This window comes from Halichondria panicea, chromosome 1 (genome assembly GCF_963675165.1).
Source record: "Halichondria panicea chromosome 1, odHalPani1.1, whole genome shotgun sequence".
Taxonomy (NCBI): Eukaryota; Metazoa; Porifera; class Demospongiae; order Suberitida; family Halichondriidae; genus Halichondria; species Halichondria panicea.
Window position 1 is genome coordinate 7,613,498 of NC_087377.1, and position 26,072 is coordinate 7,639,569.

General features: G+C 40.4%; 2 protein-coding genes and 1 long non-coding RNA gene across 4 annotated transcripts in view; 1 reads left to right on the forward strand and 2 right to left on the reverse strand.

Moving 5' to 3' along the window:
* Positions 1 to 3,912, reverse strand: part of LOC135339659 (uncharacterized) — a 120,737-nt gene extending 116,825 nt beyond the window's left edge. Inside the window, exons 1-6 of one of the 2 annotated variants that reach the window (XR_010396032.1) lie at positions 3,778 to 3,912; positions 3,336 to 3,698; positions 2,934 to 2,992; positions 2,509 to 2,572; positions 705 to 811; positions 157 to 297 (exon numbers count right to left, since the gene is read on the reverse strand). The gene's annotated coding sequence lies outside the window, so the exon portion shown is untranslated. The remainder of the gene's footprint in view (positions 1 to 156; positions 298 to 704; positions 812 to 2,508; positions 2,573 to 2,933; positions 2,993 to 3,335; positions 3,699 to 3,777) is intronic. The other variant, XR_010396033.1, reaches the window with a different exon arrangement.
* A 2,825-nt stretch (positions 3,913 to 6,737) lies between these two features.
* LOC135338884 (uncharacterized) lies at positions 6,738 to 24,794 on the forward strand. The gene is made up of 18 exons (XM_064534981.1): positions 6,738 to 6,756; positions 15,826 to 15,906; positions 16,039 to 16,341; positions 16,395 to 16,652; positions 16,702 to 16,766; positions 16,870 to 17,068; positions 17,135 to 17,470; positions 17,529 to 17,837; positions 17,901 to 18,011; positions 18,131 to 18,242; positions 18,531 to 18,552; positions 19,076 to 19,609; positions 20,707 to 21,063; positions 21,611 to 21,719; positions 22,062 to 22,202; positions 23,688 to 23,744; positions 24,351 to 24,410; positions 24,560 to 24,794. Exons 2-18 carry the CDS (start codon positions 15,840 to 15,842, stop codon positions 24,625 to 24,627), a joined length of 3,108 nt encoding a protein of 1,035 aa, XP_064391051.1. The 5' UTR covers positions 6,738 to 6,756; positions 15,826 to 15,839; the 3' UTR covers positions 24,628 to 24,794.
* Positions 8,852 to 9,634, reverse strand: LOC135340278 (uncharacterized). Its single transcript, XR_010396285.1, has 2 exons — positions 9,412 to 9,634; positions 8,852 to 8,979 (listed from the first exon to the last, which is right to left on the reverse strand). It is a non-coding gene; the product is annotated as an uncharacterized LOC135340278 (long non-coding RNA).
* Positions 24,795 to 26,072: the final 1,278 nt, after the last annotated feature.

Sequence of the window (26,072 nt, forward strand, 5' to 3'; positions counted from 1 at the left end):
AGTGATAAACTTGGATTCATTTTCCGTTTAGTCAGCAGGTGGGATTCAGGGAATGAGCATTGTGATAAAGACACTCTAAAAACAAAATCCAAAGAATAAGTAGGTAGGTAGGAATTAGGTCAGAGGGTATATTCAGAGTGGATAACAGTGACCTACCTGGTGGGTTGTTTGGATCTACTGGTTTCAGTTTGTCCTTGTCCACCACGACATAGATGACCTTGGTGGTGTCCATCACCTTGACAGCACTGCTGGCTGGCTTGGTCTCTACCGGAACGTACTGCCCTTGTGTTTTGGCAACTACAGGACAGGGCATAACACGTATACAAGTTATTGAGATATCTGGCCTCACATGATGAAATGGAAAGTAGTCCAACTAGTTACGAAAACTACCAGCAAAGTTTTTGGTGCTACACTACATGTACACACACAAAGCTGTCAATTACCGTCTCCACTTGGGGAATTAACTGACACGTATATGTACATGCTAACACACTGTACATGTGTAGAAACAAACTACTAAGCACTATCCCCAAAATGTACTAGCTCTCCCACATTAATACATAGTCAGTGTATACACAGTACACGTATATACTACTTGACACTTTTGCCAAAATGTCTGCGTAAAACACTATATATTAACTAGTTATAGATCATCCAGGGGCTTCTACATGTTTACTATCCCAATTAAGTTTGCAAACTAGTACCTGGTGGTGGGACGACTGGTACGAGTTTGTCCTTGTCCAACTCAGAGTAGCTGACCTTGGACGAGTACCTTGTCAGAAGGTTTGTGTTCTACTAGCATGTACTGGTGCTGCGTGGGTGTTAGGGTTGGTGAGATCAAAGAGTTTTGTGTATACTGGTGCTGCGTGGCCGGCCATGGGAGTGGGTGGGGTGTTAATATCTAAAGTCGATTAGCCAAAAATCAAAATCTTGCCGTTTTGATTTTTTAATGGCAAGTAAGATAGACTTCAGAAGCCTATTTACTAATTCTACACTTATTACATGTATATAGTTCCTGTCTACTATAACTAGGAGAATGTTGAACATTGTGGGGCGAGCGTAAGAAAACATGCTTGTTTTACGAATTAAAAGAAATATGTTGTATTTAAATTCAAGGTTATTAATTTAGTATACGTAGTAGAAGCATTTTACATTCGCACTGGTAGTTATCAAGGTCGCGTAACTGGGTTCATGACAGTACCATTATAAGAACATGAGAAGGGCTGTGCAGAGATTAGGTTGTCAGCAGTGACTTCGGCTTCATCTATTTCAGCAATTGCTGCTACATTTTGGCCAAATACGTCCAATGTAAGATAGTTTCCACCTGGTGTGCTTATGATAACTTTAGCTCTCAATTCATCTTTTTTGTTTGATTTCAGCTTGAATCCACGTGGAAGTCGGTAAGGATCATGAGTCCCAAAAGCAAATCATTGTGCCGGTCCATGACGTATGGATACATACAGACAAAATTGCAACGGTGGAAGTCGGCAAGGATCATGAGTCCCAAAACCAAATCATTGTGCCGGTCCATGACGTATAGATACATACATACAGACAAAATTGCAACGTTGAAGACTAGGTAGGGACTCGCTTCGCTCGCCCCAATTACGCTGACACACAATGCTTTTAACATACACTATGTTAATGAATCAACAGTACAGAGGACATTGCATGTGACACAGACTAGTATAATTATTATTACCTATACATGTAATATAAACAATGTCATTGTATTCAAGCACAGAGGTTTCCGACATGTATGTATAGCTTCCTTCACTGGACAACTGCCAGCTAGACACTTGCTGATACATTAAAGGCCACACATTAATTTCTACAGTATAGAGAGCTCCGTTGCTTCATGCACGTACGTACAATGCTACTTCTACTTAACTGTATGATTGAATTGTTACATGCACATGTAGTTCACCCAAGCTCTCTATTCGCCCTGTGATACGTGCATGCGCTTCAAGAACTTTCGCAAGGCCAATAGTATCCTGCTCATGGGCTGTACCCATGCATGCACATAATTATCACGCAGGGTTTCGTTTAGCAAATGTTTGGCTGAACACTGATTGTAGTGTGTATACACGTATATACAAACGTGCTACAAAACCACAATCATGTAAAAGGGACAAGGAGAAAGTATCACAGAAAACCTTTACTTGTGCTATAAAGCACTCACCTCTATTCAGATTAGCGAGGTTCTACTGTAAATAGATAACTTATCAGTACCAGCAAGAAACTGTCACCATGCCATATATAATGACAAAAGTGATCGAAACAGGTGACCCACATACAGGCTGTGTACACGGGTTTTGGGTAAATACAGGATGTACCTAAGAATAGAAAGCCAAAACACACATTACAAATGTAGCTTAAAACCACCTATAGCTATTACAATAGACTGTCAAAACACAGAGCATGTGTTCCAACTCGGCAAGGCACACAATGCACATTCAGGGAGTTTGAACAACCCTACACATACACACAGGTGATGCAATCACTCACCATTTCATGGGAAGCTGTGTTTGTTGATCTGCCTTGAGAATCGCTGTAAAGTTCAATCCCGAATCTGATTTCAATATAAACTGTTGCTAAACAAACGAATACAAGTTACAACCTACTACCTCTCTAATTAAAATGTACTATATGGGAGTACCATTGTGAATTCATGGTAATATGCTTGTCACATAGTACCGTATAGCGGGTAATTTTCGTGGGGTAAAAAATTCGTTCAACTCGAAAAACGGTGGTTTTTGTGAGTAAAAAATTTCATTTAGTCTCGTGGCTGCACTGCATTCCTACGTTCCAGTAAGCCACGCCTACGTTAAATTTCGTGGAGGTCAGCTTGCCCACGAAAATAACGAATATTTTACTCCACGAAAATTACCCGCTACACGGTAGTGAAACAGCTAGGCTAGATCAGCACATACCTTTCTAATTGACAATGATTGTAGCTGGAATGCACCACCTTGCTCCCTCGTTTGCCTTTCTGCACCAGACACACAATTATAACGATGAGAATTATCACAATGAAAACAATGACCACAATAACAATAGTAACTGCATAGAGAGAGATAATCTACAAGATCGAGCTATTGTAGGGTCACTGTAAAAGTCTAACAAAGCTAGGCACCACACAAATAGAACAGATAAAATTAAGCAAGCTTTAGACGGAGCTTCAGTTAGAGTGGTGGTAATCAGTCATTCCATGAACATTGTGCAACAAAATGCTTTTAGAGGCCATTCCACGAATTATAAGTGCCTCGAAAATTTCGCGCTATGCGGTATACCATACAGCTTATATAGGGCCTTAGAGGATTTTATCAATTCACCTTAACCACACAAAAAACTCCATTTTCACGAATAAGTTTCCATTATGGGACGACAGCTAAGTGAGGCACCTGATGTACCAACCCCTACAATCCTGAGTGGATATCTAGAGTGGTGATCTGTTAGTGGAGAACTCTATGAATCAGAGTGTGGAGAATCAGTCAATCGGAGTCAGTCGGTATAAATGGAGAGGTCGATGATTCAGTGGAGAAAGGTCAATCCCGAGTCAGAGATGAAAACCATGGACAATGGTTTAAATTAGTGCTTACAGAGGAGGCCATTGTTAAGAACTGAAACACAGCCGTATAAGAGGAAGGTGGGCCGGAGTGTGCCGGAAAGTGAAGTGATGAAGACAGGGGATAAATCTACAGAAGATGGAGGTGACAGTGGACATGAGGTACGTAAAGATTTCTGGATTATAGTATGCATGTCATGTATAATTACCTATACATACTTTAAGTGTTGTATCAAGATGAACTCTTGCATGGTAGAGATTGGGTAGACCCATTTTAATAAGAGCTCAGCACCTTCAGCTATTTTGATTTGATTCACTGATCACTAAAATCAGGGATATCCCTGTTAAAAGGGTGCTGACCCATAGTAACAAATTGATAACATTTAACCACAGAATGCAGATAGTATGGCTGCAATAATTGCACACGCAATGTTTACAATCACTGCGTGCGCATTATATCTCATTAGTTGTGGCTGCGCTCGCACATACACTGTACTACCATACTACCGCAATATCATTTGGGGGCGTGGCTTTCATTTGCGAGCTATTTAGCCATTACCGTAGAGGGTAAACGTTAAAACGTTCGATCTGGAGTTCCACGTGCAGGATAGGGCCTATATTTAGCATAGTTAACCCATGATGTCATGTTAACAACATTACAGAGAGGTTTGATCCATATATGGTCTAGATTTTCCTAAACTGGGTGTGTCACAGCAAAAAAGTCTATAAATTGAACAACACAGGATGTTTCTAAAAAAACGTTCTGTAATATTGAAAAGCATTTCAAACAGCATAAAATGATATAAAAACCAAGTTCCTAGCACTAGTGGTTTTCTAAGCGGAACCATTTTTAGCTATTCACTAAAAATGGCTTGCTGTACCTCTTTTGGGTGATATTTCTTCTTGATTCTTGAGGTAGGCACTAGTAGGATAGTGCTTTTAAGTATAGTGAAGGACCTATGTCTCTACTGGCACCGCAGCAGTTTCATAGTTAGTTTTCCTTAGCAACAGTGTGTGGGCGTAGGTGGGCCAGCACCCTTATCGCCTTATGCAGTGATCATGTCTGCACATGCAACCATTAATCTCTACGTGTGCAGTGATCATGTCTGCACATGCAACCATTATAGTCTCTGCGTGTGCAGTGATCATGTCTGTACATGCAGTGATCATGTCTGCACATGCAACCATTAGTCTGTGCACATGCAGTGATCATGTCTGCACATGCAACCATTAATCTCTGCACATGCAGTGATCATATCTGCACATGCAACCATTAGTCTCTGCGTGTGCAGTGATCATGTCTGCACATGCAACCATTAGTCTCTGCGTGTGCAGTGATCATGTCTGCACATGCAGTGATCATGTCTGCACATGCAACCATTAGTCTCTGCACATGCAGTGATCATGTCTGCACATGCAACCATTAGTCTCTGCACATGCAGTGATCATGTCTGCACATGCAAAATGTGTTCCAGCCGAGTACTTCAATGGCAGATTCGTCTTCATCCATGTCCATATCATCTATTATATCCATCATTAATTTTTAATACATCTTTAATACACGTGCTTTAAATAGAGCTGCTGCATCAGGTCAAAGTATATGTTTCTCAATGGGACTCAGGTACACCTATACTGTACTGCATGTGCAGAGATTAATGGTTGCATGTGCAGACATGATCACTGCATGTGTAGAGACTAATGGTTGCATGTGCAGACATGATCACTGCATGTGCAGAGATTAATGGTTGCATGTGCAGACATGATCACTGCACACGCAGAGACTAATGGTTGCATGTGCAGACATGATCACTACATGTGCAGAGACTAATGGTTGCATGTGCAGACATGATCACTGCATGTGCAGAGACTGATGGTTGCATGTGCAGACATGATCACTGCATAAGGCGATCATTGCACGTGCATGCTATGTCGGTATATTCACACCAGGACACGCCTATGTATATGCAGACATTATTATTGAAACACACGGCGCGCCATACGAGCTAGTGTCACATGAATATCACATGCCAACAATGATTACAGTGTACAGCTAGCTATTACAGTATAGTACAGCTAGCAGCTCAGACTAGCTACTCTGACAGTACTGTACCCTCGCGAAAATAAGCCCATCTTGAATAAACGCCCATCCCCTCTTTTGCTTCGAAGTTCTTGCACGAGGGTATTTTCACTCGATTATAAGCCCACCCAGAATAAGAAGTTGAGCATGCGCAGTAGCTGAATGCCACATGTTCACTAGTGAAGAAAGGAAGTTTTAGGTAGTAGCTAGTAAGACTATACTCCTTGCTGGACCAAGATCAGACATTATAACTTTCTCTGTATGGATCTGTTTGCCCCCTGAAGATGTATATGCAGGGAACAAGTAGTCCTATATGCTGAGAAAGGAAAACACAAGTCCAAGAAAGTTATCACACAGGCTAACTTTGCAGGTTACCTTGCCTTGGTTTTCTGAAACAAAGTACCTGATAGCTGCTCTGTAGGAGTATGACCTACCATCCTTTGAGAAGTTTCTGCTACATATACATCTAACATCAACGAATAGAGTCAGAGTCCACTTCTTCATGTTCATTCTCTTGTCATGCTTTAATCATACTCATGCATTAGTTTATAACATTGTTGTTAATAAAATGCTCATACAGTTGAGCCTCGGTTATCCGAATCCCGGTTATCCGAATCCTCGATTATCCGAATGCTAGAGCATAGTGCAATCTGAGCATGCGCAGTAGGAAATTGCCCACGTGGCTGGCAAAAAGCCAGCTTTTGATTATCTGAATATTTCACTTACCCGAATGGGCCCGGGGACAAAGGTGTTCGGATAACCGAGGCTCAACTGTACTATTAAATGAAAATACAATAAGAATTGGCATAGAGCAAAGTGTAAACCTCGATTTGAGGCCGCGGGTGGGCGTATGTTGGAATGAAAATTCGCCGTTCGCGATTAAACGCCCAGTCCCCTAATAAGCCTAGACTTCTTGCAGAAAAGGGTGGGCGTATTTTCGCGAGGGTACGGTATAGCACTGAGAATGATATATCAGTTTTATCAAGAGTTCATTGAACATGAATATAATACGCATAGCAGTTAGCTAGAGTGCAATTGGAATTGGAATTCATTGAGTGCCCTTATCTATTATAGGTTGAGAGCTGAGGTTTAAAAGAGAATTCATCTCGAAGTAAGTGTGTAGGCAGGTAAGCTTAACAGTGTAATTTTTACCTTTTATAATAGTACCATGTTAATAGTCTAGTAGGGTGTCGTATCAACTGACGTGACGCTATAAAGGTATATTAGAGTAGACGGATATCCGAGTAGACTATATCGAAGCAGAGATACAAAAGAAAGGGGATTGGAAACGAAATTTTTACGAAATTTTTGCGTGAAGCATTCCGCGTTATAGGGCGTGGCTAAAACTACAAAGGATTATATTTATAGTCAGCATGCTCATTACCAGTCTTGACTGCTCTACAATGTGCTGTACATAGAAACAGTGAAATTGATCATTTTTAATGTTGATTTTTCTAAAAAGTAAAGAGAATTTAGCTCTAAAAAGTCGACTAAGCCATGCAGCCACTATTACTAGACAAATAAATGCTATGCAAGAAGAAATAGCCTTTACTATGAAGTCGTAGGAGGGACAGGCCCGTGGCGTGTCTAAAAGTATACTAAAGCAGTTTGAAGGACTATACTGCAAACGTTTATGAACAGTACATAGCATGAAGCCATTCTATGTAGCACTTAGATACATAATAACCAAGTCAAGCAATGTCCTTTGCTGTTTTGACTTCACAGGAGGGACAGAGAAAAGTTGACATAGAGTAATTCAAGCTAAACTCAAAAAAATTGGAAACAGAGTAAAGACAACGGACTTAGAGCTTGTCAGTGGTATAAGCTTACTTCTCTCAAGTATCTCCCAGGCCCTGAGTGATCTCTAGTGGATAGGAGAGCTAGAAACCAGGGATACAAAACTTTTCCATGTAATTATTTGCGAGCGCAATAATTACACGGAGTGCTTCACCGAATGTCAGTCCTTTTACATAGGGCGTGGGCGGTCGTTTCCAATCCCCTTTCTTTTGTATCTCTGATCGAAGACACACTATTTTCGAATTCTTTTTTATGACAGTGGCTCTGTGCATCTAAGCTGTAGTACCGTAATTGATGTAATTACAGCGCCACTATAATTTAAGCGCCACGTCAGCATCAGCATAATTTGTTGGGTCCTAAAAAAGCGCCAACCGTTGTTGGAATTATTTTTTTATGGCGCTTATAAAAAGGCTTGTTTGAGACATAAAGACAATCATCCTGCATCTTTGACTTCCTTCACTTCTAAACAGTTGTCTAACCCATAGCTACAGTCGTTGTTCACAAGTCACTCAGCTCTCAACGTAGCCTTCTTCACCGGCCTTCATAGAAAAGAAGGCCTGCTATCGACTGCTTGCGCAAAATTATTGGATATTTTTTCCCGTAAAATTTCCTGGATACATCAGAGAAAATATCCTAAAAGTCATACACAGAGCTATATAGCTAGCTAGCTAGAGACAGAGCTGTGTACGTGTAGGTTTGTTGTACCAGCTATTTTCTTCTGCAGCAGTACAATGTATATAATTATAGACCTATTGCAGTGACGTAATTAATAATGATGTCATTGGAATGTCAGCCATTTTGAGGTACCAGTAACAGACTTTTACATACAATGAACACGATTTGGCTAGTATTTAGCACCAAAAAGATACCCTTTGTAGAAGGTTACTTATCTTTAAAACAAGACCAAGGTGGCAAGAAGAAGTACCTGAACAAGCTAGATATCATTATTGGACTAGATCCTTCAAAATGCGGCTGAAAACAAAAAGTGAAAAGAGATGGCTCTGTACTAGTGGAAATGTGCACATTGCAATGACATAAGAGTTATTTTCAAGTTTATAATTATGTGTTAGCTACATTTAGCTACATACTGTATATGATTTGTGACATGTGTGTGCAAGTATGAACTGAATTGAACATTCTATGAAAAAGTTACAGGAACAGCAAAACTGCAGAAAATACACAAGCCATTCTCCATGTCTCGGGCTGCTCAGCTCTAATTCTTTGTCTCTTTGACCATAGATAGTAGAGGAAGGGGATTGGAAACACAGGCAATTAGCACTATTTCACACGGACCGTCCTAGATCCTTGCTACAAGCCGCGACCATGGATGCAACTTGAAGTGCTGAGCTTGCAATAAACTTTTTGTGCACTAATGGCAGTTTATGCTAAACTAAAAGCTTAAAGCAAGCTTATGATCATGCATAGACAACAATGAACAATCAATATAAGGTATAAGCATGGTCTAAACATAATTATACATGAATTATCAATGTTCTTCCAGTGATTTCTCAGTCCAAGTTCTTGCCACACATCGACACTGCGGTGATAAAATCAGAGCATGAATAGAAAATCTAATGGATTGGAAGCAATAATATGGACATGATCTTTAATATTGCCGAGTCTCGAATATAATCTCAGCTTAGTTACGGAGATGCTACCCCGCAAAGATGGCTAGTGGAAATCAACAAATCGGTCAATAACTCAAAAAGTATGATATCCCCACTTCCAATATATAGCTGAAGCAATAAAATAACATCATGTACTACTACTGTAACCATTCATTTACAATAGATGCAATTCATATGTCAGTTCTTACCCCACAAATAAAAAGAAGAAGCTAAGTGTTGTAAAATCTTCAAATTTTGTGTGCTACCAAGAGTGAACATAACTTCTAGCTAGTAATAATGTTTCATTTTGTACCTAGCCATGCCTCAAGACAAATTTTAGGGCTATTCATACATTTACTTACCTAGTATCCTCTCATTTGCTTCTTTTCAAAAGCTTCTCTTGACCTCAAAACCAGTAAAATCACACCTCAAGGTGTCTATAGGTTGCAACGCGCACGGTCCCAGATGCCTTACGTTGCAAGCATAAGCTCACGTGATCCCGTTTCCAATCCCCTTCCTCTACTATATATCTATGCTTTGACTTGGGATGACACTTGGGAGTCAGTAGAAGTTCTTGTCTTTATCCCTACTACTAGGATTTCCACAATATATAAGTACTATTTTTACCTATAAACTTAGCCTTGATTCCAGGCCGCTCTCAATTGAGAAAGACGGCCTGGTATACACTGTCTGCGCATGCGTCAATTGCCCCAAGATTCTTGGGGATCGAGATATCTTAGTAAATTAGTCAGTATAATTATTGTATATTTTACAATGATGTCATTGCAGTAGTTTTAATAAAATAACACAGCTACTTACAACATTTATGACCTAAACTAGTGACTAGTTTTGTTGTGATGGCTTGTACTTCTGTTCTGCTCTTGCTCAAGCTCTCTCCAGTGTTGAAAAGTCAGGTTTTGTCTTCTTTTGTACTGTGGTAGAGTAGTGGGAGTTTTTCTGTCAGTACCTACCGGCTCTGGCAAGTCTACTTGCTTCCAGACGCTTGTTTGATGCCATCTCAGTAAGATCAGTGCTCCTTGTATGAGCCTAGAGTTGTGATGGCGATTTCTCTCTCTTGACACTAATAGTTTAATCAACCACGTGGGTGACCATAGTACAAAAGGTTAATTGATAAATTACAAAGAGTTTTACTAACAAATTTACTATTGAATCCACCCACGCGCAAACAGTGGTTACCAGGCCCTCTAGTGAGAGGAGCTGGGATAGAGGCTACTATAAACTGTACAAGTCTGTTTGATGTGGTACCCCAAAATGGCGGCTATCATTGAAATATCAAAGCGTGGCGTCATAACCACACCCACTGCAATGGGTCTATAGTAGACTTTCAGAGGAGGAACGCCAGGGTCAATAGGGTCACGTTTAATGAAGAATTAAACATTCTTGTTCTGGGTTCTTGACCTTTGCTGCATATAGCAGCTTAGCGCTTCTGTTCTTTATTTGCCTGCTTAGAAAGCTTACTATACCTAGATCTATCCAGTGCAGCAAGCCAGTACATCAACATTTATACCCTAGCCACGGAAGGCTAATTTCCATATCGTGTGGTTTTGAAGAATGCAATAAAAGGTCAAAGGTTGCAATTAAATCCTGGATCTCCTCTCTCAAGCTGCTTCCTCTGGGGCGCGATAGCTCAACCGATTTCTGTTGTGATTATAAAGAGGATCAAGCTATTGATGGTGTATAAACTCAGGGGCGCGAGGGTAAACTCAGTTTTAGATGTAAAACATAGGCCACGTGGTGTTTTAATTAGTGACCTTTTGACACTGGCATTCCTCCTCTGGTAGACTTTCACCAAAGTTAGTGTTAAATGGGCGTGGCCTGTCCATATAGGCTCTTGTCAGTTTTCACCCCGTTCAGACAATCGTCATCCACACTGTTGCAGGCTGTGAGTCTTTTGTTAACATAGCAGGCTAAGGGTAGCTATCAGAGAATGCTATCCAATGGGCTAGAAACCTTCAATCGAACTTTCTATCTACTTCCTTCAATCCACTTCCGTTCGTTGTGATGTCATAGTTTTACTGAGCATTATACGATGTTATCCAAAGCCCCCAGATACCGGGGGGATATTAGCGCATGCGCAAGCAGTCGATACCAGGCCCACTTCCCTAAGTGAAGTGGGAAGTGCGGCCTGGGATCGAGGCTACTCTCAATGGTGCAGCTAGCAAGCGAAACTGAGCTAGACCACGCCTACAAATTCGCTATTGAAATTCGCTTTTGCAATTCACTTTGCAGTTGACTTTTGCAGTTGCTCAATCACGTGACATCACATATGCTTTCTATTCATCAATATGATTTTACAGCATTAAGGGCATAATAAATGAAGAAGTACTGTAAGCACAGACCTGATGGCAAGCCTGAAGAAACAGGTTACCATAATTATGCCTCGAGGCGTAGCCGCATGAGGGATATGGGTAAAGTTGTCTGTGTTTCTGTGTGTCTGTGTGTGTGTCTGTTCCAACTGTAACTGCTCAACGGTTGCAATGCGACGAAAACTAACAGCTTCTATAGGCTTCTAGCCACGTTCTCTTGGATTTTGATTCGTGGATTAGCAAACTAAAGCTTCTTTCTCGAGTTATTGCTAGTTTGACTCACATTGAAGGCTGTTGCAGTCTCTTCAGAATCTTTCATAGCATCATCTGTTCGCACAAACTTTCTATTCAACACATGAGTTAGCCTTGCACTAAAGCGCTAGCTCTTTGTTAGCTACAAGAGTCAGAAAAGATCTGTTAAAACAGCTAGCTAGCTATATAGTATAGTCAAGGGCGTATGAAGAGAAGAGGGTATGCAACTACTATCTATCAGAAAACAAATGGGCGGGGTTTTATATCTAAAAATAGTAAAGAATGCATTGCACGTGCACCGTTTTTGTGCGTGCACGGTGAAGATATACGGAAACTTACAGAGAAAGTAGCTATTTTAGCTACTAGCTAACATACTGCAGAAGATTGTAGCTCTCTATACTAGTAGTAAATGATGCTAACAATGCTCAGTGACACTAGAAAGTGAGTAGCATAGTCGTACTAGAAGCAACAAGCCAGAAACCACAAACTTTGAGTTGTTGCCTCAAATCCTTGGTTTCTTTGACTCCTGTCTTGATGTAGCAGGTATAGCAATCATAGTGTTAAACTACTACGACTTATAAACTAACAGGATATGTTATACAAGAGAGATAAACAAGCTAATGGAAGAAAGTAGATAAAATGTGCCGACTCAGCAGCTTGGATGAGTTTGGAGTTTTTACATAGAAAACATAAGCTCACGTGAATCTTAATTAATCGTGACCAACCTCCTCTAGTGGGTGGTTGGCTAAATATAGCATATCCTGCTGACTCATCAGTTTTTTGACGCATACGCAGTTTAGATTGTGAGTTGCATGCCCTCTTCTCTTCATACGCCCTTGGTAGTCTGGGGGCCAGACCTTTTTCTCAGAGAGGGGAGGGGGAAGAGAGAAAGAAGGTCTGGAGACTCTTGCAGCACTTCCGTGTGCTCTTGGAATGTCAATAGGGAGGAGACTGTGATATTGGAGGTTATAAAGAAGGAGTAGATGTAGCAATACTCTCATTTCATTGGCTGTATCTAAATTCCATTGGCTGTAATCCAAATTCCACAAAGGCAATACTCGCATTTCATTGGGTTAAAAAATCACATGACATAGGATATGCATTTCATTGGTTCTGGCCACATTCCGCTAGAGCACACGGAAATGCTGCAAGAGTCTCCAGACCTAATCCTAGCTCTCTTGATTTTGCCCCCGAGCTATTAGGTCTGGCCCCCAGACTAACGCCCTTGGTATAGCCATTGTGAACTTAATCTCTTTGGACACACCCTTTAATTATTCCTGTGGATGCAATGCGCATGTGCGCTCCTCCCCACATGTTGGAGAATCCAGTGGCAGAATCAACTTACTTCTTCATGTTCTTTTTCTTGAGGTCCTGGTATATATAGCGGTAAGCCACAAAACAAATAATACCATATAGACTAGATAACAATAACTGGTAACAATAGATACATGTACACAAGTCTTTTCTTCTCAGTATTAATATAGATAGATACACACTTTCTGCCGGCTTCTTTATATACTATACTGTGCTATACTACTGTCTGTGCTTAAATTCTCTCTTACTCTGTGCCTTTGACAAACTCACAGTATACACTATTAACTGTGGACACCCCTTTCTTGTGAAACAATCAAAGCACATTGCAAATTATTTACCTCTTCTATAACACTCTAATACTTTTGAGCGAAAGCAAAAACATGGCGAGAGGCATTAGCAAGCGCACGCTTGCAATACTCGTTATATAATAAACACCTAGATATGTATGTTGCAACAACATAATTATTTCTTATAAGAAACAGGCAAGAGAATAATTATGCTGGCTAGCTAGCTGTGTCTAATATCTGCTGTGTCTGTCTGTGTTTGAACGATTATTTATAAGGTCTCCACTAGTAAAAGTATTTCGATTATCAACAGATATGTTGAAATGGGGTATTCAATGTCTGCATACATGTACATCCTGTTATATTACCATATCGTTGAGTTGTTGCGTAGAGAAATGTGCCATGATAAACACAGACAGACACAGCTTAGACACAGCTAGCTAGCCAGCATAATTATTTTCTTGCCTGTTTCTTACATTTGATGTCACGTGATTATTGTGTGATTGAGCAACTGCAAAAGTCAATTGCAGAAGCGAACTGCAAAAGCGAACTGCAAAAGCGAGCTGCAAAAGCGCAGTTGAACTGCAAAATGAACCGCAAACGCAAAATGGAGTAGGTGTATACCTCAGGGCCACTGTATCTAAGCACTCATAATAGGCACTGAGAAATTTAAATTTAATGATATTCCAGTAGCTCAGAACACACCCATATTTCACACGGCAGTTTGTATTACTCCTCTGCCTATACGCCACAATTAACTGCACGTGGAAGCTTTTTTAAGCGCTCGCGGTTGCACATTAAACAAAGAACTACCAACACTTTTTTAGGTCAGTCTGGAGTAGCTCTAGGACCAAATCCAACTCTCTGCAAAAAACCAATCGTCCCTTGCTGTCACACTGCCTCAATCCACCAGGTATAGGGAGCAATCCTTTCGCCCATTCACTTCTAGATGAGGACCATAATTATTTCAGCCACGATTGAGTGTCTCTAAATTACTGCCCATGCGCATGCATACTAACTATTAAAGGCCGCAGAATAAAGTTTAACCCTAAACATCGAGGGATGAATACCAGTTTGAATGACTGCTGGATGTATATAGAGTTGCATCCCGGATAAATATGTAACCATGCATTGCTGGATAAATTAGGGTTACAATCGCTCGATAAAATACCGCCTGCGGTTATAATTTTGCAAACAGCTAATCATGGTGGTGCTTCTTAGCCTCGGTCCCAGGCCAATTTTTTTTTTAATAGAACAAAGTTTAAAAACACGGCGTGGTATTGATTGTATCTGGGGGTGACAGGAACTGGAAACCAAAGCAGAGATTCTTCACACTTTGTTTCCTGTCATATTTCTCCATATATAACTTTAATACCGTAATTTAGCTCCGTGTATGCTCTGAAGTAACTAAAATCCAGCCATAGATTGTCTAGCTAGCTAGCTAGCTATGGCAAGTTTAAGTTGTTCAGATTAACATATACATTGTCTGCTTGACAAGAAGGTCCCACTCTCATTGCAGAACCGGCCCAGCTCTTGTCAGAAGGAAGAAACGTCTTTGCCATGGCTTTCAACATGGTATGACAAGTTTCTTGCTTTCACTCACTGCCCTTTGTGGATGGACTACAAACTAGTAGGTAGGACCAACACTGCTGGCCCTTGTCGACAGGTGTGTTGTTCTTGCAAATCTCTTGTTTTTTGGTTCCTAACCACGCCCAGATACAATCAACACCAGGCCTAGTTGGCGGCCTAGCTAGAAACAACTCGGCCTGGAATCGAGGCTATAGGTGCTTCTTTGTATGTGTATGTAGATTTAGTCTATGCAGCTAGTTATTCATCCAATTAAAAGCCTCTTGCAAGCAGAGCTGGCATCAATATGCTACTGCAAAATTGTAAGACCCTACTAATTTTCCATGGAAAAATTCCAGCCAGTAGAAATAGAATAATGCCTAAAGAACAATTACAGTGGTGCTGTACTTCCAGTTCTGCTTGCAAGATGCTTTGATGAGTATATATATAGCTTAGAAAAGCTAGCTGCTGAGACTAGATGTACATACACATAAAAATAATGGTTCGCTGGGGTACACTGTTTGTGCTGAAGGGGCGGGGCAGTGCATGTCTGATGATTATAGTGGCTAACGTATGAAATCCGAGAATATCGGTAGTTACTCTACTATTGCTTAGCTCACAACATGACGGCAGTTAGTTGTTATTAATAAACTAGCAGCGTATAGACAAAGCCAAAACACTTTGGTAGGTAAAAAAAGGTTGTAGATGTCTTCACGAACGCTGGTACCTAAGTGATCAATTATACGTGGTCACCGATCTTTGGTATTTTACTCAACTTTAACTATAATAGATAAGCCGGCTAGTTCATCCAGTATTCTGTCAAAGTACTGCTTAGCTTTTTTTGCTGTAAAACAATGTGCACGTTAAATGCATGGCATTTCGTGCATAGCGTTTTAATTAGACAGTATACAAACGTACTACCCACATACAGCAGAAATGATACAAGTGTGTAACAACGAAAAATTCAGCATTTCTTATATACAAACAATTGTGCAAAACATTTTTAACGCTTGTGGTACCGGTACATGTATAGGTTCTGACTTCACAATGGATGCCCTAAGGATGTTGCCTTTCATTATCGTTGTGCTCACATATCTCATTGTTTCTGGAAAAGGTTTGCACATACATGTACATAACATAAAACTACAGTGTAGCTAGGTAATACTTGAATTGGTCTATTACTGCACTAATCTGTAGCACTGCAAAGATTAACTGTTTGTGTGTTAATTGTTCTTGTTTCTCACAGCTCAGTTCACAGTACAGCCAGTGTCATTGGAGAGAGCCGAGGGACTAGAGGCTGTGTTCAGGTGTCGGTATCAAGCAGAGGGATTTACTAATAATTATATCTGGACAATAAACAATGTCGTAGTGGGACCAGATACAGACACTGTTAGAGCACGTCCACCTTCATCCCCTGGTAGATCAACCACACTGACAATCTTGGCCACTCCACAGCACAACAACTCTATTGTGTATTGTGAGGCTATAATCAGAAATGGCTCTGATAATACTTTCCCAGATTCATCCACAGCATCTCTAGTTGTTCGTGGTGAGTATATCTTGGTTGTTTCAGCATAATTTGTCCTTCTTTTATTACATTAGAGACGGTCCTCACTCATCTTATTATTGCACCAAACACCATCACCGTGATGTGGAATGCTCTACCTCTCACTAACTACAGTGTGGACATCACCGAGTCAACTCTAGACTCAACTGAAACAGTTGTTATCGATTCTAATGAGTACATCTTCACTTACTCTGATAACAGTGTGTGTGCCAGATTTACTGTGACTCCTACTGATGGAGAGATGAGAGGAACAACCAGTGAATTATGTACTGGGTTATTTACGAGAGTAGAAGGTGTGTTTATACCATAATAATAGTATTACACTTCTATAATATTATGCAGGTGGTGGAGAACAGCATCGTATTCTTGAAAATAAAAGGAATAAATTAGTCAAGTTTAGGGCAACTGTGAGTGATTCAATTTTAGGGTTAGTGTTAGGGTTAGCGTTAGCTGTTTGTTACGTTGGTAAGAATGCATTTTTAGTTTGTTGAGTTCTCTCTAACATTTTAGGTTCCAAGTTGTACAAAGTTCACTCGGTATCGTGTGGACTCTGACCTATTGACTACCTCCATCAACCTTCCAATCACGAACCCTCTTCTGTTTGATGGCACGCTCAGTTTCTCCCTCCCCACTGACAAGTTGACAGAATACAGTGTCACACTGACTGATGAGAATGAAATAGACCTCGTGTTTGAGAACATTAAAATCAGTAAGTCCATCACGTTCATATTGAGCTGATAAAAATATGTATTTGTGTGATAATTATCTCTATCAGGTACATTTGACGTTCAAGAAATCCTAGTGTCTGAATGTCCTAGTGGTGGTGGTATTTGTGTGAGCATTGTGTATGTTGAAGGTACTGTCTCTCCTGGAGCTCTCATCTGTGTGATACGTGTCGTTAATGAGGTGCTTGGAGAGCTAAAGCTTGATTTTGCTAACATGAGACTTGTTACCATCCCTCGGAATCCAATTGAGAATTTCACAATTCCTGTTCCTAGTGGAGAATACCGAGTGATTGCTTTTGATCTGGAGAGCAACCATTTACCAAACATGCCCATCTCTATGGTAGCACTCAGTCAAGACAATATGACAGTGAACTCGACTGGTGAAGGTACGTGCTTTGTGTGTTATTGCTGTGCTATAATTATAAAAATTGTTATTTACCGTAGACATTACCAGTTCACCACCCAGAGAGGGCATTAGTGCAACCAAGTTAACAAATGGAGAGGTTAATGTGACTTGCTGTGACCAGAATTGTCTAGTCTTGCTCCAATCCACCACCATCTTGGACCGAGTACCTGTTGGTTTCATCAACGCATCTGAAGTATCAAATTCAATCTCTGTGAATGATTCAACTGTCCTCTCTTTAAATGACACGTTTGGTGGCTATGTGGTGGTGTACTCTTGGAATAGTTTGGAGACCATCTTTGAAGGGGAGGTATCGCTCATTATACAACTTGACCAACTCAATAGTACCTGTAAGTACCTCTGTAGATTATCACAACTCGATAATCAATTATTCCGCCTCCTCCTCATTGCAGCTGCTCCCACTACATGTCCAACAGCTGCTCCCACTATACCTACAACGTCTGATCCACAAACAGACTCACCTCCTCCTCGTATGGAGTCTCTGCCAATATCAGTTATCGCTGGTGAGTTAAAAAACATGTGTGCTAATATCAGTAGCATGTGAGCTAGATACACAATTACACTATTACGACCATTAATTGATAATTAATTTAGCTCGTAACATCTCTCTCTCCCTGTTCAGGTATTGTTGCTATTGTTGCGATGGTTCTGATCACCACTTCGATGCTCATCATTCTTGTTGTTTTGTGTCTGGTGAAGAAATACAAACGAGGCGGCAAGGTGTTTTATTCCAGGTACAATCAATTTCAATTTGAATGGTAGTCGTAGCAGTATGTGAGAATGTGGTTGTCATGTGCTACATCATCTAATTTAAAGTGTTCAACACATTTGCCAGCATTCATGCTAATTATGATCTACAAGCAATCCAATTAGGCCGTAAACATACGTACATGTACATGTACAATTGTTACGCGGGTGCATATAGTATGATTGAAATAGGGATGTTTCCAACAATATCCGTTTAGTAAGAATCTTATGTTCACATTTATTAATGTTAAAATAATAATTCTCTTAATTCACAGTAACTCTGAAGGCGGCAGTGTGGTGAGTATTACACTTAATGTTGCAATGATAAACTCTCTGCATTGTGTGTTTGTGCTGATATTGCGCTGACAATGTGTTTTGATAGCCCCCCCACACGTAAGAATCTTTCCCAGTACATAATTATGTTTGTACAAGTACTACATATAGCTTCCTTGTTTACCCAAACTAGGAAGCATGTTTATGTTCACTCATGAGCTAATGCTATGGTTTCGTATTAGCAACGTCCTGTGTTCATGTTTCAATATCCCCCTCAGTGACAACTATGATTGCCGACATGTAGATACTGATTTTTATTAGTCATTTGAAGGTACATGTATATTTAGGTACTGCTACATGTACATGCATAGAATCAAAGAGTATCTACTCTTGATACAATGTATTGTGTTTTCACAGGTTGTTATTTCACTATCAGATCCCTGGGGGGACAAGGCTAGACAAGTCTAGCCTTGTTTCAGCAGAGACTGATCTGTATACGTGTTGCTTGAATGAGTAAATAATAATGTTTATTGTGTGTTGTCTACAGGATGTGCGTGTTTCAATAACATCGCAAGATGTCGCCCGCCGTGAGCACATGTCTCCGGAATGCAACACAGCTGACACTGACGATACCCTTCCACCAGGTTATGATGTCGTGCGTAAAGATAACTCGCCAAGTCCTGAATATGAAACTGTACCATCAGCTAAGGCATGCAAACGTAGACCCACCACCAGTGAGAACCCTCCACCCCTTCCCCCTCCCATGATACGAGGAGACAGTGAGGCACCAGATCTACCACCCCCCTACAATCCTGCTGTGGATAACGAGGGTATTGTTTTTATGTTAGCAGAGAGCTCTTTCTGCCATGTGGAAAATCAGTTAGATTGGGAGGTTGATGAGTCATTGAAGAATGATCTATCAGTCAGTGACATGGAGCATGACGATACTACAGAAGAGGCCATTGGTAGCACTGAAGCTCAACTGGAAATGGGTCAGATGGACCCAGTACAAGGAGGTGCAGAGGATGGAGCTGGTAACAGTGCTGACCATGGTGGACAAAAGACAATGATCACTGCGCAGGTGAGGGCTTTATAGTACAAGTAAAGGTTTTCTGTGACACTTTCTCTTTGTCCCTTTTACATGATTGCGGTTTTGTAGCATGTTTGTATACGTGTACGCACTACAATTAGTCAAACATTTGCTGAATGAAACCGTGCGTGACAAATATGTGCATGCATGGGTACAGCCCATTGAGCAAGATACAGCTGCATGTAGTAAATAATACCCTTGTTGGTCATGTTTGTTGTATGTCTACACACATGTAAGGAAAAGCACCTGTGGTACATTATTACAGTGTGTCCAAATAAGCTCAGATTGACACAAAGCGCTCATTGTTACTTATGCCAAGTATGGTTCCGTACCCTACCGTACACTGTAGCTCTGTTGCTTCATGCACGTACAATGCTACTTGTATGATTGTATTGTTACATGCACGTACTAGTTCACCCAAGCTCTCTATTCGCCCTGTGATACATACATGTGCTTCACGAACTTTCGCAAGACCAATAATTTCCTTATGGTATGAATAGTACCGTGCATTAAATTATTAGCTCTTTCTCTCTTTACTAAATAGCTAGTGCATATTTAACTACACGTACATGTATCAGCAACTTTCTTGAGCATATTTTTCCTGGCCTGATTCTGAAGAGACTCCATTTGGCCTTCAATGTGTCACTGAGCATAACATTTGACTATAATAATGCCCCAAATCCATAATTAAAACTTAAAATCAAGTACATTTTCACCACGAGATCCAACAATTAAAGTAAGTAGCACTTCTACTCTTTCTCTCAACATGATTATCCCCCCTCACAGTTGATGATGTGTGGTCACCCTGTAGTTACCAAGTTGTGGTCTAAGACATAATTATTTTGCGAGCATCAACCATATGCGAACTTTGCGAGTTTAATGACTTAGCAAAGGTCCATACAGGTAATTATGTGACCACGCCACGACCCTTGCTAGTTCGCAAACATCAGATTGCTAATTTTTCTGCTCATTTCGCTCGCTCGCATAGGGTTTCACTCGCAAAACGTTGTACTGTATTAATACCGTTAATCTACACTGTATAATTATGGTTTCCGTATAATAAAGATGTTACTGTGTATTGTCTACAGGACGTTGGTGCCTTAATAACATTTGTAGCGATTTATGATGTCGCCCGCCCTGAGAACATGTCTTTGGAATGCAACACAGCTGACACTGAGGATACACCTCCACCAGGTTATGACGTCGTATGTAAAGAGAACATGCAAAGTCCTGAATACGAAACTGTAGCATTAGCTCTGGCAGGCAAAGCTGCACCCACCACCAGTGAGAACCCTCCACCCCTTCCCCTTCTCACAATACAAGGAGATGAAGGTTTGGAAAATGATGTGGTGCTTACAGAGGAGGCCACTAGCATTTCACAAGCAAAGGACAAGCCTACAGAGGATGGAGGTGACGATGGACTTGAGGCAATGATTACTGCACAAGTGAGGACTATAATATTATGTATATACATGTAGTGTGTAGACCAAGTAATGCTGTCTGTGATGTGGCACGTATTATACCCTAAATTTAACAGCTGCTTTTGTAGTCTCTCCTTTTGTCCCTTTTTGTGGGTACTTTATGTCTTTAATATGTGGAGGTCAGAAATTGTACAGCTGTGTGTGCATATTGTGTAAGCCTTTAATTACATGTACATGTATCAGCAAGTGTCCGGCAGTTGTACAGTGATTCCAGGGAAGGAAGCTCTACATGTCGGAAACCTCCGTGCTTGAATACAATGACATATTTTATAGTAATACATGTAGTAATATTAGTGGGAAAGTACATATTACTAGTCTCAGTCTGTGCATGTCCCAATGTCCTCAGGACTGGATTCATGTACGTATGTTACGGGCATTGTGTGTCAGCGTAATTATAGTAGACAGGAAGTATTGTTTACTAAAATTAATTACACTGGCCATTAAATAAGGTTAATATTTTTGGCAAATTGACTTTACAGTTATTATTAGCACCCCACCCACTCCCACGCAGCACCAGTACACGCTGGTGGTTCCCAAGCCAGCCAGCAGTGACACCAAGGTGGTGGACTCATCCACCGTCATCTATTCTGAGGTAGACAAGGACAAACTCACACCACCAGGTACTTATTCAGTATACAGTGGAGCCCCTGAATGATAACCTATTATAACCTGTTCAATTAATAGTGTTTCAGGCAGACATTATTTTTGGCAAAGGTATCAAGTAGTTATACTGTAGATATAATTATGTGGGAGAATAAATTTTTGGGGATAGTGCTTACTACTACAGTACATATACGTGTCAGCTAATTCCCTAAGTGGAGACGGTTGACAGTTTCGTGTGTGTACATGTAGTGTAACTCCAAAACTTTGTGCTGGTAGTTTTCGAAACTAGTTGGACTACTTTCATCATGAGAGGCCAGATATCTCAATAACTTGTACACGTGTTATACCCTGTCCTGTAGTTGCCAAAGCACAAGGGCAGTACATTCCGGTGGAGACCAGGCCAGCCAGCAGTGATGCCAAGGTGATGGACTCGACCAAGGTCGTATATGTCCAGGTGGACAAGGACAAGCTCAAACCAGTCGATCTGAACGAACCACCAGGTAGGTCACTCTTATCCACTCTGAATATACCCTCTGACCTAATTCCTACCTACCTACTTATTCTTTGGAAGTGTTTGTTTTTTAGAGTGTCTTTATCACAATACTCATTCCCTTAATCCTACCTGCTGACTAAACGGAAAATGAATCTCAAAAGCCATCTTTGGAAGTGTTTGTTGTTTTTTAGAGCGTCTTTATCACATTACTCATTCCCTTACCTGCCGACTAAACAGAAAAGGAATCTCAAAAGCCAGTCAAGTTTATCGCCTCTAGTGCAACAATTACTTGAAATTGTTGTTTTGGGTGTTTATAAGTTATAGTTAGAACATGGGCATGAGGTATCTATGTGTTATAGTGTCCCAAAGCTCGAGGGCTTTAGCCCGAGGGATGAGGGACACTATAACCATAGATACCGAATGCACATGTTCTAACTGATTTAGATCCCAAAACCTATTGGCTACTAGAATGCACTAGCTTAGCAACAGTCAACCTATATAAACAGCCAACCTAGCAACTGCATCATTATTCTTTTGAAAACTAATATCTAAAGTTGGCATCTCTGTGTCTCTACTAAATCTGTGGTCTCTATTCAAGTCAACCCTGTTCCTCCACCTCAGTTTGATGGACAAAATTACAGTCCTAGCTCCACCCACAAAACAGAAACATCCAGCTCCTCCCCCAGTTTTGCAGCAAATAAGCCCAGCACACTTTCTAAGAAACGAGCGGCTCGTACTACTCCTCACAAAGCGAAAGGAAGACACCTAAGCTATAATTTGCAGCAAATAAGCCCAGCAAATAAGCCCAGCAAACGAGCGGCTCCTATACTATTCTTGAACAAAGCGAAAAGAACTTTAGGAAGAAGCCAAAGCTAGAATCCCAGCACTTCCATACATCCAGCTCCTCCCCCATACATGTAGCCTTGCAGCAAAAAAGCACAGCACACTGCCCAAAAAACGAGCGTCTCCTACTACTCTCGAATAAAGCCAAAAAAAGAAACTAGAGCTTCTCTCTTTCATTCTAGTTCTGTTATTATATTACTAGACAAAGCATCTAGCTACAATAATTACATGTGTATCTTCTTGTAAATCACAATACAATGTACAATGTTGTAGTTTGTAGCCCAGAGCAATCTATAGTACCGGTACTATAGCTCATAGTTCCCTGCTAAATACACTCAAATGGGATCTAATGTTATTATATCAATATTCCCTACTGCATTCAAGTGTCATCCTTTCAGGGGTGAAAATTTACCTCCACATATACATGTATAAAAATTAGGTTTCCTATAGATACAATATTAAAGGAAATATTTCTCTTATTCGGTACGTAATTGGATGTTTACTGTTATACATTGTAATTGTATTCGTGCATGTTTTCTTAGAGGACATTTTTCCCTTATTTGGTGCTTTATAGATTCACTGTTGTTCAGTTGTAGTATGACCGGTAGTTGTAGTCCATGAAACAACTTTCATTGTCTCCCCTCTCCAGCTCTTCCACCACGACACCCTGTCACTACTGAGGAGCTGCACACAGAGAAGACACTAGGTGGGTGGTTAGTATACTTATAGCGGGTAATTTTCATGGGGGAAAAATATTCGTGGTTTTCGTGGTTGAAGGTCTGCATGACCACGAATATTTTACCCACGAATGAAGCATTTTGCCCCCTGAAAATTACCCGCTATAATTAGTACTTACACGAAAGTAGTTTTTAGAGTGGACACCCCATAAATTATTGTCTTGTTTTCTAATATGTATTGTACAATGTAAGTCACTTTAAACTGTGGGAAATTAAATGTTGGCACTGTTGTTCGTCGTGTCAGTTAATACAATGTCTTGATTGGTTCCACATTACACTAATTCCCCAAGAGTTCATGCAATGCAGGTGTATCATTTATGATTTATGATTGTGTGTACAAGTGTAATATTGAAAACATTACTTGTGACTCTAAGAAACATACATTTATATAATTAGGTTTCCTAGGAAATAAAAAATTATTTCTCTTATTCGGTGGATGTTTACTGCTAATTGTATTCTTGTGTATTCTTAGATGACATTTTTCCCTTATTTGGTCCTTTTTTGATTCACTGTTCAGTTGTAGTATGACCGGTAATTGTAGTCCATGAAACAACTTTCATTGTTTCCCTTTCCAGCCCTTCCACCACGACGCCCTGTCACTAATACTGAGGAGCTGCACACAGAGAAGACACTAGGTGTGTGGTTAGTACGTACATGCTGCAATACCGTATAGCGGGTAATTTTCGTGGGGTAAATTCCAAAATGTCAATATGTCCTTTGGAAGCGAAGCGTACTATATGTACTATACATCTGTTTATTATTCTCAACCAATATCTCCCTCCAGCCCTTGCACCACGACAACGCCATCCACCCCCACCACCCATCCACGAGACGTCCTTAATAACTGTGTGAGAACATAATAACTTCAAATAACTTACTCGGCAGATTAGGCACATGCACCTCTTTATATTAAATGTAATTTACTAACACGTACATTGCACTGCTGCTTGTGGCATGTAGATGATAATTCTGTTATTGCTGCTTTAAATTTCTTCTGACTCTTCATGGGTTGTATCGAATATCGGTAGAAACTGGATGGTCTATCATGCTCTAAATCAATTCAAGTTATTATGGTATAATTATTAACCGAGGCCGTGCCGCAGCCAGCGGGTATAGTAGTCCGTTGGTTTGTTTGTTTGTCTGTCTGTTTGTAATTTATGAGCCTGCTCACCTGGATGCCATAGCTCTGCGTTTACAGCATGGGTAGCCTTCATACAATAGTTTTAACAGATTTCGATGTTAAAACTTCGTTGTCGTATATATAAGCGAGTAAAGCTAAAAAACTTAACTTGCACGTTGGCTAGCTCTATACACGCGACCATTATTTGAGGTAAATCTACATATTTGCAGCTGAAGTGATCCTTTACCGATCTCTATTAAAAGTTATTAGTTTGTTGCTTCTTTATTAGAACATTCCTTCGGTTTTTATAGATCTATTTATTCATGTCAACAGCCGAGGGTTAGCACTTCTGTGCTCTATACTTTACAATCTCTTTGAATTACTGGATGTACTATTTTTTCATGCAGTTAGATTTGCTGATTTTATTATGCCTCGGTGCGCATGCGCAAGCGAGGTATACGGTAGTGTGTTTGTGTGTGTGTGTGTGTGTGTGTGTGTGTGTGTGTAGACTACTGCTACAGCTGCTCAAGGATGAATCAAGTGCAAGTAAGAGTTTCTATAGGCTTTTAGTCTTGGATTTTAATTCGTGGATTTGCAAATAATGCTTCGTTCTCGAGTTATACCTAGTTTTGCTTACTTGGAATGCCATTGCAGCCTTTTAAGAAGAGTGCGTAGCGAAACTCGTCTATGGAGTGCTACTTAGTAGTTAGCTCTGCACTAAACCGCTATAGCTATTGGTAGCTGCAACAGTGAGAAGAGAGCTGCAAGGCTCTACTGATGCAGCCATTAATCTTAGCTTAAACTTTTGGCATCGATCGTTTTTAATAACAATCATGGTCGATTATTACCTATACTTCTTGAGTTTCCCTGGATTCTGCCTGCATGCAGCAAATCAATGCAAGATTGTTCATCAAATTCATGATATAATGTGTGTGTAAACGCTATTAGTAGCTTTATGTTACATGTATGTAGCTTTGGCACCTCCACCGAGGCATCAGCACCCGTGGTGCTTTCATTACTATAGGAAAAGTACCTAAAAATTGACTGGCGCCCCAAACTAGATTTTTAACATGAAGTACTAAGTCCCACAGCACATGTATAATTATTATGTCTGCTACTTATCATGCAGGAATGCATGACCTCATCATACAAAAAAGACTGCTAATGTCAATATTGA

Coding starts and splice junctions, on each gene's coding strand:
- LOC135338884 (XM_064534981.1), top strand. CDS start 15,840: ATGGATGCCCTAAGGATGTTGCCTTTCATTATCGTTGTGCTCACATAT. Junction 16,767..16,869: donor TAGTCAAGTTTAGGGCAACT/GTGAGTGATTCA, acceptor CTAACATTTTAG/GTTCCAAGTTGTACAAAGTT. Junction 22,203..23,687: donor CGATCTGAACGAACCACCAG/GTAGGTCACTCT, acceptor TCCCCTCTCCAG/CTCTTCCACCACGACACCCT.